The 14,102-nt window shown below is 47.6% G+C and overlaps 1 protein-coding gene across 3 annotated transcripts in view; it reads right to left on the bottom strand.

The window, feature by feature from the left end:
• The window catches only part of LOC144107834 (agrin-like), a 516,722-nt gene that overhangs the window by 424,969 nt on the left and 77,651 nt on the right, over window positions 1-14,102 (bottom strand). Inside the window, exon 1 of one of the 3 annotated variants that reach the window (XM_077641042.1) lies at window positions 9,494-9,659. The exons of the other annotated variants lie outside the window; for them this stretch is intronic. Coding sequence (XP_077497168.1) covers window positions 9,494-9,647 — 154 coding nt within the window. The 5' untranslated portion in view covers window positions 9,648-9,659. Of the gene's footprint in view, window positions 1-9,493; window positions 9,660-14,102 lie in introns of those variants that run through there. 3 annotated transcript variants of the gene reach the window in all.

The raw sequence follows: 14,102 nt of genomic DNA, 5'->3' as shown, positions 1-14,102 counted from the left end.
CCTGTTCGTTCGGCGCGGAAGCTATGCTGGCGTTCGTGGCATCGGGTTTGTCGAGAACGATGTGCCGACGAACTTCGACTGCAACGTGAGTTCCGCGCGTTTCGGCAACGCGCCTGGCAGCGCTTCTACGTGGTTTGCCGCTCCGCGCGTACGTTTCACCTTACGTAGCATCAGCAGCATCAGGTTCACGCGGCGTCGAAGGCGTTGCCAATGAGCGAAAAATCTTGGAAGGATTGAAAAATGAAAAAGAGTGGCAAGTTGTTCGAGGTAGGGAATGCATAACCCGTTGCGCTATCGCGTCATAACCTCCAGGCGGAGCTTGAGTGTCCCCTCCAATTTTCTTCTGTCAATCACCCAAGCATTTATCGCACAACTGCTTCTCCTCGAAGATTACTGTATAGGACAAAAAAAACACAGTTACTGAGGCATAACGGCCGGTGCTTCCGCTGTTTAAAACAAGCTCACCTTTCTCGGATGTGCAAAAGTCGAATCAGATTTCCTAAATGTGCGCTGAGACAGGTATCATCCATGTGCACCGCTGAGAAACCTTCTGCTGACTCTAAGAACGTTACATCAGCCCTGTCAACCTTGTAACTAAAGAATCCGGATGGACAGCGCTTCTACAGACTTTGAAGGCTAGAAACTGAGGAGTTGCTGCATCTGGTCGCTATCGACTTCTAGATGGCGGGAGTCAGAGGCGTTTTATTACTGCAGCCATATCGCGCCAATTGGGTTGCGAGTTTATTGAGTATATAATCCTTGACTGTGGGTGTGTTTGTCGGAAAAAGAGAGGAAAGAAGGATGGAACGAGTTCGTGTGCTTCTTGATGACAAGCGTGTCCAAGAGCCAATAGTAGTAGAGGACACAATATGCAGTGCACACAATATGCAGCGAGCACATTCCTTCTCCGCCCGAAGAGATACTCGGAAAGATGGAAAGTCTGGGTTTATATCCCCAGTGTATTTCACCTTCTGGCTTTAACAAAGAGTCTGTCTCTATCCATATCGGATCTGATTATTATTGGGAGATTGTGACCGGCAGAGACAGACATTTCTTAGGAAAAACGATGGCCATATAATCAATACTAGGATGGACTGCTCAAAGACGTTGCCTTGCTCAACCCATGTGAGCCATTTGGGCAGTGTGATAGTGGTCCGCACTTCCGCCGAATATGAGAAAATATCTCGAGCACACTCGTTTTTGGGAGCTAGAGAGTATTGGGGTAAATGGTCCACAAACGAAAAACCAGGGCAAGGATTTAGGCCTTGGAGATTTTGAACGGAACAATATTAAGTAGGAAGACCGTTATAAGGTAGCTCTGCCATGGAAATCGCATGTAGATTTAGACAACATCCGTGTTGTAGCAGCCAAACGCCTTAACGTTTTGTTGTGGAAGCTAAACGGTGACAACAGGTTGTTGGAAAGATGTGGCAACGCTACTCGAGCTTTTCTTGAAGATGGCCATGCCGCGAAAGTACTACTGGCAGAAGAGGAGAACAGACGGCATTACCTTCCTCATCGTGCGGTCATTCGTGAGGACTGATCCATGACCAAAATGCGCATTGTGTTCGACGCATCTTAACATGAGAAGAGTGCGAAATCGTTGAACGAGAATCTGGAGGCAGGTTCCAATTTAAATCCTGACATCGTAACGCTGCTGCTTCGGTTTCGACGATACAAGGTATCTCTCACAGCCGACATCGAGAATGCCTTTCTTGAGATAGTGTTACGAGACGAAAACAAGTATGCACTGCATTTCCTCTGGTTTAAAAGGCTATAAAAATTTGTGAACCTCTACCAGAAAAAGAGATTTGGCGGATGACTCGAGACCCATTCAGAGCCATTTCAAGTACTTTTCTTACTGCAACTTTGAAGCTCCATTTTAGGTCCTTTGAGACTCGCTACCCCAAAACAGCTCGCCTTCTTCCTTTCTTCTTTCACTCCCTCCTTTACCCATCCCTTACTGCGCGGTTCAGGTGTCCAACGATATATGAGACAGATACTGCGCCATTTCCTTTCCCCAAAAAAACCAATTATTATTATTATTATTCAAGACTCCACGTACATAGGCGATCTTCTTGTCGGAGTTGCAACTGCTGAAGACGCGCTTCGAATGCAAGCAGAAATCATACACATTTCTCGAGGCGCTTTTATGAACATGCGGAAGTGGAAATCTATCGACCCAGACGTGACAGCTGCCCTAAATTATTGGCCTTAACTGTATTGGTACTTGTTTGGAACACTGTGAAAGAGACATTTTCACTGAAATTTATCAGTATCTTCGATTTCACTTACCACCACCAAGTCACCAACCGGTTCGCACTTAAATCTGTCGCCAAAATATACGACCCCTTAGGGTTTCTTTCGCAGTTTTTGGTACGAGCGAATATTTTTTACAAGACCTCTGGAAGGACAACCTTGTTTGGGATAATATGCTGCCACCACCTTTGGAAAAGATTTTGTGTGAATGGAGTGGAGAAGTGGCCACTCTTCACAACTTCACCGTTCCTACGTTTCTGGGTGCAGGAATGGCAGGTATCATGGAGCTACAGAGTTTTGCTGACGCAAGTCCGAGAGCACTGGCGCTGTAGCTTACGTGTGCATACTTGAAGCAAGCAGAAATACTAAAACAAACCTGCTGTTTCTGAAGACGAGAGTTTCGTCGCTAAAACCCATCAGTCCGGCAAGACAAATTAATGTAGGCGCTAATAGCGGCATGAAATGTAAAGCTATATCATGAAGAAAGACTTGAAGTAATGTCGGCGTTAATAGGGGTAAGAATGTAAAGCTACACCTTTAAGAGTTGTAATTATGTTTTCACCGACGTCATATTTTGGTCTGACTCTCAGTTGACTCTTTGCTGGATGAGGAAGGGCCCGAACAACTGGAAGACCTTTGTACAGAACCGAGTGCAGGAGATTCGTGATCTCTCAGAGTGCTCCCGTTGGTGTTTTTGTCCGGGTAAAGGTAATCCAGCTGACTTGTTTACCAGAGGGATCACTGCTAACCAGCTACTCCAGTCACGCTCATGGTGGCAAGGACCGAGATGGAGGACAGACCACACATGCTGGTCGCCCATCGAATAGTTGGAGGTAATTCAGCTTCACATTCCTGAGCAGAGGCTGTCGATCAGTTCACATGTCGTGACTACGACCTTTCGGCCTATTTCACCTCTTGATATTGAGATATTGATCTCTCTTAATAGGCTCTTACGGAAGATTTCGTAGATTTTTGGCTACGTTAACTACTGTAAAGGCAATGAAAAGACGATTGGACCCCTTTCGGCAGCATAAATTTAGAAAGGGGAACGTTACATCGTTCACAACGAGCCGCAGAGCCATTTTGAAGCCGAGGCACATTGCGTGAAAAAGAAAGCCCATTCCCCTCAGGAAGTTCAGTGAGGCAGCTTTGGCTCTATTTTGACAACGATGGGCTGCTGCGAATCCAGGAAGAGTGCAAAAAACACAGGTGACACATATGGAGCACGGCGTCTCATCCTTTTGCCCAAGAACTGTTAATTTTGGCGACTGATCGTCCCGCAGGCACAGGAGCAGGTTCATCAGGCTGGCGTTCGACATACTTTAACACAATTGCGTGAAAGGCTCTGAATTCCTCGTGCGCGGCAGCTTGTTAAGAAGGTGCTCCGAGGGTGTGTGCTCTGTCAACGACTGCAAGCCAAGCCGTTTCAACAGGCTACGCATCCACTGCCCATCGACCGTATAAACCAGCCTTCCCCTTTCGTTGTGACAGGAGTCGACTTTGCTGGACCTCTGTACATCAAGCATGAAGCCATGAGAGCCCGTGCATCACGCTACTTGCAGGCGCCGTAACCAGAGCTGTACATTTCGAACTTGTTGGAGATATGACAACAGAGAACTTCCTGTAAGCCGCATGAAGATTCGTTTCTCGACATGGGCTCTGTCAGGCAATGTACAGCAATAACGCACGAACGTTTGTGAGATCGGATGAAGAGCTAAAAAACTGTGGGGGATAATTCAACATCCTGATGTTCACGCATACTTCGCAGATCATGACGTTGACGTTCAATGGAAGTTTAACTGCCCAAATGCTCCTTGGTGTGGCGGATTCTATGAAAGACTCATACGTTCAATGAAAACGTCTCTAAAAAATGTTGGCAAGGAATCTACTCAGTCATACTGAACTGAGCACAGTTCTCCCTCTAACTGATGCGATAATCAATTATCATCCCTGACACACGTCTTTAATGATGTTGGCGAGTCTTTTCTGCTGTCGCTGGCCTGTTTTCTAGTGGGCCGGCGGCCCACGGCACTTCCGCCCTTTCCTGCGTTATATCCATCGAATTCTTATTCGGACAAACTGATGAGGCTTTAGCAAGAGCGGGAAGACCAGCTGCAAGTTTTTTGGTCACGCTGGGTACTGGAGTGCCTGAGCGAACGCAGAAATTTTGCAACAAACCAGGTGAAGCAACCCCCCCCCCCCCCCCCCGCCCTGTTGAAGCCTGGAGCAATAGTGCTTCTTGGTGAACGACAACGCCCGAGACATCTCTCGTCACTTGCAAGAATTGAAGATACTCATATAGGGCGCGATGGCAAAGTACGCTCTTGCTCCCTACGGTTCCCATCGAGAGCTATGCTCAATCGTCCCGTCCAGCTCCTGTACCCTTTGGAGGTTACCTATATAGTATCATTTTGGGTCGGGCAGGATGCTGGAACTTCTTCATCGACAGATGAAGGTGTCATCATCATTTGCAAGTTCGCGTGAAGCTGCGCTTCTCGCGAAACTGCCCTTCATCTTCATAACAAAAAAAAAAAACGCTTCCATTCTTTTTAATCACGGTCGTCACGGCTCCGCTCCTTAGAAGCGTTTACGCAGCAACAGGGGCACCTTGAGGTCCATCACAAAAGGGGTAACGCAACAAAGGAGGACTAATGACACACTGGACGAAGTCAGAAAGAAATCCGCTTGGGCAGGGCATGCAGTGCGAAGGCGAGATAACCGATAGCCGATGGTCGGTCGGACCATCCGTCCGTCCGGAACGGCACAGCAACTCTAGAGCACGGGAAGGACGGACTGGTACGACGCATACAGGAACGCGGCAGCACGGCGAGAGAAATTCTTTAAATGGATGCTGAGTACGAAGTAATGTTAACGTGCATCGGTAGATAAGTGCGTTCTAATGGGGAAAACGCCACTTTGAGCAAAAATGGAGCTTCCGTATGCCACAAAAAGCCAGAAAATAAAATGGCACGGGGGGTCGCTTTCGCATGGAAGCTGCGATGAAGCAAAGTGAGCTTAATAAGTTAACCTAATTAATAATTTTATTAATTTCAGATAGTGGTCCGGAACTTATTCCTGGTCTCCGTGTAACGAGTTCTGATTGAGTGGCGGGAACAAACATTATTTATTAATCCAATTTTTTAAATAATGCGTGTATACCTTCTGCTGGCAAGCAAACACTACCAAAATGCTGCTGAATCGATCTTTACCACGAACAAGAATCGGATGAGTACTCTCTGCCCATTTAATAAACGCGCCGAACTTCCGCCTGGTGGTTCTTGGATGATGCTGAGTGTACACAGAAGACAAAATGGGTCGAACATAAAAACGACAGTACGGCGCCTTCGGCAACCCTGTAGAGGTTTCTCTCGCGACAAGCGCACGTGAAACGCCCATCGACAGTGATGCAGCGTGTTACGAGCGCGCCGTAAAATAGCGCGCTCGTCAGAGCTCTTTCCAGTCTACGTGCATGGGTGAAGAGGCACTGCTTTTGCTTGCGCGCTTCTCTGAGCGAGCAGAGAGATTTTACACCCTGTGCGCTCACTGAGCATTTTCTTCAGAGGAGTGCAGCAGAACAGAAAGTTGGCGCGATTCTAAAGGATATAACGCGACGACAAAGGGAGCTGGTAAGGCAGACGATGCCGGGGTGCACCTGTGCTCAAATCAGGTGCAGCTGATAGTCTTTAAGGCAACAGGTATATGCTTTTATCATTATTTTTGCGCATTAATGATGCATCGGATCCAAGTACACACTTCAGGTTGGTTCGCGCCCCCCCCCCCCCCCCGCCCCCCCTCCCCTCCCGGTCTGCCTTGTTTAGACTCTTCGCTCTTTGTCGCTCTTTTGATTCCATCAGGAATAAGAGGCTATGCAAGCAGCTTCAAATAAAAAATAAAGGCTTATATACAGTATTGGATAGGTGTAACGATGAGAGACCAGATGCGCGCAGAGTTGGTGAGGGAACAAACTTGGGTTAATGACAGCCTACTCGAAATCAAGAGAAAGAAATAAGCTTGGCAGCGCATGTAATGCGCAGGCAAGATAAGCGATGGTCGTCGACGGTAACGAACTGGATCCCAAAAGAAAGCAAGCGTAGCTGGGCGGCAGAAAGTCGGGATCAGATTAAGTTTGGGAGCATATGGTGGGCGCAGCTGGCAAAGGACAGGGTTAACTGGAGAAGCATGAGGGAGGCCATCGGCCTTAAGTGGCCTTAGTCAGGGTGACCATGAGGATGATGATGATGAATTGAGCTGAAAAAGGATGCCTAGATAAGTTTGTTAGTGCAGAGGGACAACACAGAATGCCCGCTTCCTGTTAACGTATACAGAACCGGAACCTGGCAAAAGCGCATCGCGTAGTTTTTCTAAAGAAACTTGAAAAAATCAGATTCAGACGACCAATTTTCGATGACTGATGCTGTTATTCGGTTTCTTAAGGCAAGTGATGGAAGACAGCTATATGGCTTTTCAGTAGACATCCAAGATCTTTGCCGCACCAAGAACTACTCGCCGTGCGTGGAGTTATGCCTTGACCGCTTTGGTGTCGTCGCTTTTCAGAACGCTTCAGGTGCGCGCTCTAGCGCTTTTTAGAATTGTTCACTGTGCAACTCATGAAACTTTTGGCAAAAATATTGGCATATGTATCAGGTACTGTAAACAGGGCATATGCAAAGGCTTTTCTTGTGTAGCACAGTTGGATGAGTTTATTTATGACCTGGGAAGTGCACTTGATGAAGGGTTGTTCTGTTTAGATATAAGAAGGCATTCGATCTTGTTCTCCATTCGCTTCTGCTGCAGATATTGACTTGGAATAACATTGATAAGACAATTATTCATTCTATAAAGCAATACCTCAATTTCACAAATCAAATTACAGCGATTAGTGGTAAGCTAGCAAGAAAACGTATTGTATGTTTTGCTGTACCTCAAGGGTCAGTGCTCGGACAGTTGTTATTTTTTATTTTTATGAATGATATTTCCTCTGGTATTGCTTCTAATATTCCTCTGTTTGCACATGATTGTGTGTTGTACATGGTCATTGACTGTCCGGATGACTGCGTTGTAGTACAGGATGACTTGAATACGAATGTGTAATGGTGCAGGAAATGAGGCGAGTGTACTGACTTGAAAAAATCAGTATGCATGCTCGTCACAAAAAACAAAATCCGCATGAATTCTTTTATGAAATTAATGGCGCAATACAACTGTCTTCAGTATCTGGATGGAAGTACATTGGCTTATAATAAAACTGTACACATCTCGAACAAAAAGCTTTAATTTGAAACCCACCGTTTCGGAGCCGGCTGGGCTGCTTCGTCAGGGGTGAAGGAGCGACCCTGCTCCGAAACGTTAGGTTTCAAAATAGAGTTTATGCTTGGAGACAAGTACAGTTAAATGCAAGTTTACAAACCCAATCAGACAGGCAAATCTGTCAAAATGTTTAGTTTTCAAGCACCTTGGCCTATATATAGCCTCAAACCTAAGTTGGCGACGTCATGTCGACTATGTAACTGGAAAACCGTGTCGCATTCTGCGATATTTAAGGCCTAAGGCTAAAAATTTTCCTTCAGAAGCAAAAGTGCTTTTTAAGTCTAATGTTCGCTCAGTCTTGCAATGTGCTTGCTCAGTGGTTACGGCGCTCGGTTGCTGACCCGAACGACGCGGGCTCGATTCCAGCAGCGGCGGTCGAATTTTGATGGAGGCGAAATTCTTGAGGCCCGTGTACTGTGCGATGTCAGTGTACGTTAAAGAACCACAAGTGGTTGAAATATCCGCAGCCCTTCACTACGGCGTCCCTCATAGCCTGAGTCGCTTTGGGACGTTAAACCCTCATAAACCATACCAGGCTTGATCAGTATGGGACTCTTGGTATAAATAGATATCGATAAACTAGAGTAAGTATAAAGTTTAGATGTTCAATTTGTCTTTAATAAGTTCGCATGTGCTTTAGCGTTTCATGCGCGAAGAACTCTCTGGTGGTTTCATGCAACACACTATCGCTACAGTGTGATCATCCATTAAAAGTAAAGAAAATTGTAGAACTGACACGTACGGGTCTTCTTTTTCCCAAGGTCTGTAAAATGTTGGAATAGGCTCTCTGAAGAAGTAGTTTCAATTATGCCAGACGATTTATTCACTTAATCTTTGTAAATCCTTTGTTCTTGGCTTGTAGTGGTTATCTGTTCCGATGCATTTTCCGTACAAATGTTTGCTGCCTTTCTCGAAGTGTTATCCCCCCCCCCCCCCCCCCGTAATGCCTTTAGGCGCACTGTCGGCATTCGAATAAATAACTGAAATAAATAACATAACAAGTGCTGACTGAGGTTACGAATGGAAATCAGTCCCATGGAGACTGGTCCCATGTCGAAGCGTCAGTAAGCGCTTGTTAGGTGGCGTGTTCTAAACGAAGCTAAACAGCTAAAGAGCAACCAAGCTTTTAAAATGCTCCGAGCACACGACCTTCTACATTCCAATGTTTGGTACGCAGCTGTTCCATTTCTACGCGAAATCTACACATGAACTCGCCCACGTTCGGAACCGTGTGTATTTCTCATGTAATTCCTCTGTGGAACCACGGTTGGTACTGTTGCGATAACGGCGTAAAGCTGCTTGCACAGCACTTTCAGTGCTGCGTTCCGTGCAGTGTCTACGCGTCAACTGATGTCTTTTCAATACGTCATTGTTAAAAATGCAGGTAAGCGCAATTTGATTGCGCGAGCTCGCGCGCGCAACTGGAGCGTGTACAACGCTGCCCCGCTCTCAAGAAACGAACTCACGAAACATGTTCCAGTACGCACTAAGTCCGTCAAAATCTCGTGCCGCCCCCGAAACACCTCTCATGAGAAAAAAAGAATGGCCATTATGAATGTGAGGCGCTGACACCTGAGCACCCTCGCGCAGTATGAGTGCAATTTATCTGCACAATGGAGTCGATGCGCGTGTGAAGGCTATCAAAAGAAGAAAACAGTCAGCGATGCGCACAAGGAAGGTCCCGGTAGAGATTGTTTCAAGACCTGCGTGATTGTTCCATGCTCTTCTACCCCAGCATTTGTGGAGGCTTTTGATGCAGCACGAAATAAACATAGCATTTATAAACTAGTCTCTGGTCCTTTTCTTAATACGAGCGTGTGCACTGGTGGCTTGCAATCAACGAGCACTATTTTGACAGTCACGAACCCTGGAGTGTCTAGAGGGGATTAGCTAATGAACCTGTTCGAAGTGGCACAGAAGCACTCACGGTGGGCGTAGAGCAGGAGTCCGACGACCAGTCCCACCAGCAGCAGGGCAGCGGCAGCCAATGCGAGCGCGGCCAGCGTGCGCGCCGCGCCCGGCAGCGTTGAAGCGGGGCCGCATCCGGCGCCGGCAGCCTGCTTAGAGGCCGCTGGCTCCATGCGCACACGTGCGCGCCGCCACACGCTCTGGCCGGCGGTGCCGCTTTCCGAAAGAGGGGGCGCTGCTCCCTTCCTCCCGTGTCACCCTTGACTGCCCGCCCACCGCTCTCCCGAAAGGAGGTGACTGCCGGGTTACCTCGGAGCGCCAATCTGCAGCGGCGTGGCCGGCCGTGGCAGCGAGAGGAGGCTCCGCGTGGGAGAGCGACTTCGGGCCACTAGCGGAGCGCGCGCGTCTAGGCGCGAGCGGCGAGTCAGAGCGCCTTCCCGTTGATCAGCGTGTGGTGGATTCAGCTATAATAAAAATGATTGCGAGAATTAAAATAAGTGTACAACACTCAGGCCTGCTTAAGCCTCTTTGGTCTTGAGTAATACTGCCGATTGAGTAATACTCATTGAGTAATACTGCCGTTTGCTACTTCGGCGACAGGCGACTGAACCATAGGTTTCTGAACTGCTCCCGAGTACTGCATGGTGAAGAAAGCTGTAAGAACCTTTGTACCGTGAAACACAGCTTATGTTTCAGAGGGACAGCTGTTGGCGCCAACATCCGGTCGTGTAGGTCGATTTTGTTATCCCCAGAGAAGAGCAGAGGAAAAGGTGAAGGAAGGGAGGGAAGGAGCACCGAAAGCTTGGCGTCAGCGGCGAGGAATGTGAATATGGCTACGGCGCTAGCGTAGCGCTCGCTCACGTGTGCACCTTGCCGCTGCCAAATGAGAGGTGGGCGTGGCAGCCAAAAGTGCTGTACCCCAATGTCTCACATAATCACCCTCACCTCGAGTCAAGACGGCAGGAGATGCTTCATTTGACGCAACGGCCCTCCTCGGGCACACGTAGCACTTAACACGAAACCAGCCAAGATCCACACCGTGCCAGCGAGCCGACAGGGGCCGGAACTTTTACACCTGCAGTGTCGGAAAGGACAACCACTCCCTGAAAGCAGCTCATACCGTGACTGTGATTACACTTTCAGAGACCGTGCAGATGACGGCCGGCTGGCTCTACAGGTCTCCAAACGTTTGTTTGTCTAGGTGACGCTGCTCAGCGTCCGATGGAACCAAACCTTTTTCAATATCCTTGCGGTACTGGAAAATGTCTTTATGAAGGCCTGACACTATACGGCCTTATGAAGTGGCACAATTTCCTGGCCACACTTTGTGGAAGCACTCGACAAGCAAAGGAACAAGGTAATTCACGGTGTGGACTGGCGAAGGGTAGCGATATTGAACAGTCTGCTAACACACGCCTGGAAGTTTAGAGTAATCAATCACACGAAGACGAAGAGCTTTTAGAACAAGACAGTGTGAAAAAGACGCAAAATATCCTCGCCAAAAGCACACAACCGGCTAACTCGATGCATGCTAGCTCGCCCTGCTGAGGAGACAACCACAAGCAAGGCGATACATGAGCGACGCCGTGCTTGCACCAGAAAGTTCGCTAGTATGAAGTCTCAACTTCGACGCTACTGAGAAAGATCTCGTGCTAGGTGTTAAGAGGCGAACAAGTTCCTTTAACGGAGTAGCCAGAATACTAACAGCGGCCTGGAGCTTTAGCAAGACAGCACAATCAAATAGTTCCACCAATGAGGAACAGAATGCGTCACGATGCTAGTGCACGACTGAATTGCATGGACATTTTAAAGTGGCATCAGACAGCGCAGTGCAACATAGCACTAGGCTAGCACGGCTGCCTCATCATCTCTAAGGTAGCGATAGAGGTTTATTAGTGACACTTGTATAGCGTGTGAAACTTCCGAATAGGCCGAGCCTACTTCTGGTCGAAAGCTTAGTATACGGTCATTAACAAATAGCAAACGCCTATCATAAGATGATGAATCGTTAGTCCAGAATATTACCAACTAAACAAAATTAAGGTGCACGCGGTTCCCGTAATCTCTTCGATTTTGCAGGTAACGAAGCAGTCTGGGTAAGAGGGGCCGCTAACCACCAGTCAGCTAGATTGGCTTCACTGCATCACATTCGGTGCGCCGACCAACGACTTTTTTGCTAGGAAAGCGGTGTTGCCTGAGAAGATTGTGCGTCAGACCGAGAGTTACTTCCAACCACATCGCCCCCGTTCCCTTCGTCATGCTAGGGTGCCTCGATGCCTCCGCTTCGATGGAGGCACCCTACGTCATGCACTTTTACAGCCCCTTCATGTGGCTAATGCTGCCAGCAGGTACAGCAGTGATCCGTTAGAAGGGTGACTTCAGGACGCATGGCGCGTAGTTTTGTATCATGATATTGTTACATACGTGACGACGACACATGTTTGTTTTGGTGGGCCAGTGTCTTCCATCTAGCAGCGGCCTTTCTCTGTGTCAGAAGAATGGCGATTTGGGCTACTAATACGGTGGATTGTTGAGCTAGCTGGCGCATGATCACTTAAAAACCAGCCGCAAAGAAGAACCAGGCACAACGAATAAACACACAGGCGTGGTCGAGGCTGCGCTGACAACTGAAGTTCTATTAAGAACGCCGCATAATATAAACCAGAAGAGTCAACACATGGAATAAGTTCTTATCATTACCTGTTTGCGCCGATGAGCAGGAAATTCGCTTCTTTCTTCGATAGGCGTGCACACTGGAGGCTGTAGGCGCGTTGACGAACTGTTTTCTGGATTCACGGATTGCCAAGGCTTCCAAAATTTCTCGGGTTATCTTGTGTCGGTTCTTTTTTAGTATCTGCACATTATGTATATCAGCGGGCTTGTTAGTTTTTAAATCCTTCACAAACCATGCAGTGCATCGCTAGTTTAGCGCCAGATTTCCCTGCGCTCTTGTTCTGTCGTTGACACATCTCCCCGTCTGTCCTGTGTAATGCTTTCCGCAGGGTACGCGGATGTGATACACGACGCTGACGATATTGATGTTGGAATAAATTGGATTGGATTGGACGCATTCAGAGTACTTCTTTCGGTGTTTGATCTGACAATCGGATTTATTCACCTGCTCATTCAACGCGCAAACTTACTTATTGCCTTGTTTTGCGCCGTAGAAACGATCTCTATGTCGTGCCTCTTCCCGATTTTCTTAAGACTGTGGGTGAGCCCATGTACATAAAGAATCACGGAAAGCTTCCTATTTCGCATGATTTCATCGGGTGCATTTTCCTTTTTTTCCATATTTTTTCAGCGGCAAGAGGCTTTCTGCAATGTTGCATAGCATTGTCAAGGGGTACCCGCTTCCTGAAGCCTAACAATTTGCCGCTGGAAGCTCTGGCTCATCTGATGTTGACATGACTTGTTAAGCGCGGACTGCCGTGCTGCCTTCGCAAGTCGTCTTTTGACCGTCTTGGTATGATTTGACGTAAACGGGAGGAACTTCTTTTTGGCTTGACACCGCTTTGGGAAAGGAGCGCTTATACCCTTCCTACTGTTCGAGGCTACCCTGCTCCTTGGCTTTTCGCCACCTCGGTCGGCATCCGACATGTTCTTCAACCGCCCTCTAGGAAACACGGATCAACTCGTGTCGCAACTAGACGCAACAGCCCTACCTACCGGACAATTCGTGCGATTATCAATTCCCCGGCCGCCAGCAGCAATCATTCACCACCACAGATACTGGTATCGGCGCCGGACACACGAGATATAAATAAGCTGCTGCCCGCAAACGCCCCTCTGGGGTACGACATCGCTTTTGGAATGGAGCGCTTACCCTTCCTATTGCTCCAGGTCAGTTACCTTGATCATTGTACTTGCCTAAAACCAAGAATCGTTGCCTGTTGTTGGTGTCGTGCCCCAGTGAGTGGTTATTTGTCTTATAAACAAGCGCAGAATGTGTGCGCCGTTGTTTAAATAGCCTTCTCCTAATTCTTTCCGGAGACGTAGAAACTAACCACGGACCCGATCCTGATGTACTGGCTACTGTGCTAGAAACTTTACAAAGGATTGAATCAGGCCATGATGCAATTCGCAATGATTTAGTAGATTTGAAGCTGTGGCAAGCGTCAGTAGATATTGAACTGAATAAATTGTATTCTATAGGCTTCGCGGCGTTGAAGTCGATGTTTCAGAACTAAAAACAGCCATCCTTCATGGTCAGCGGATTCACTTGGCGCGGTTTCTATCGGCATCTCTGATCAGCTCAGAAAAATTGAATTGCATTGTAATGATGCGGAAAACCGGCTTAGACGCGATAACGTGCTTTTTTTTCGGCATAATCGATGGTATTTCTGAGTCGTGGGCAGACTCTGAAACTAAAGTCATAGACCTATGCAAAAATGAATTGATATTACAAATGATTCATTCCAAATAGAACGGGCCCACCGAATTGGTAAATACGATAGGAATAATTGCATGCCAGTGATGGTCAAATTCTCGTTCTTTAGAGACAAGCAAAAGATCATTGCGAATCGTACCAAGCTGAAAGGAACTGATTACACAGTGCGCGAAGATTTCTCCTTCCAGACCTCGAGCGTACCAGAAGGTTGGAAGAAAGCAAACATAATCTTAATTCA

This window comes from Amblyomma americanum, chromosome 10 (assembly GCF_052857255.1).
Source record: "Amblyomma americanum isolate KBUSLIRL-KWMA chromosome 10, ASM5285725v1, whole genome shotgun sequence".
NCBI classification, from domain to species: Eukaryota; Metazoa; Arthropoda; class Arachnida; order Ixodida; family Ixodidae; genus Amblyomma; species Amblyomma americanum.
The sequence above is the reverse complement of the archived record's forward strand: the minus strand, read 5'-3'. Positions and strand labels throughout refer to the sequence as shown.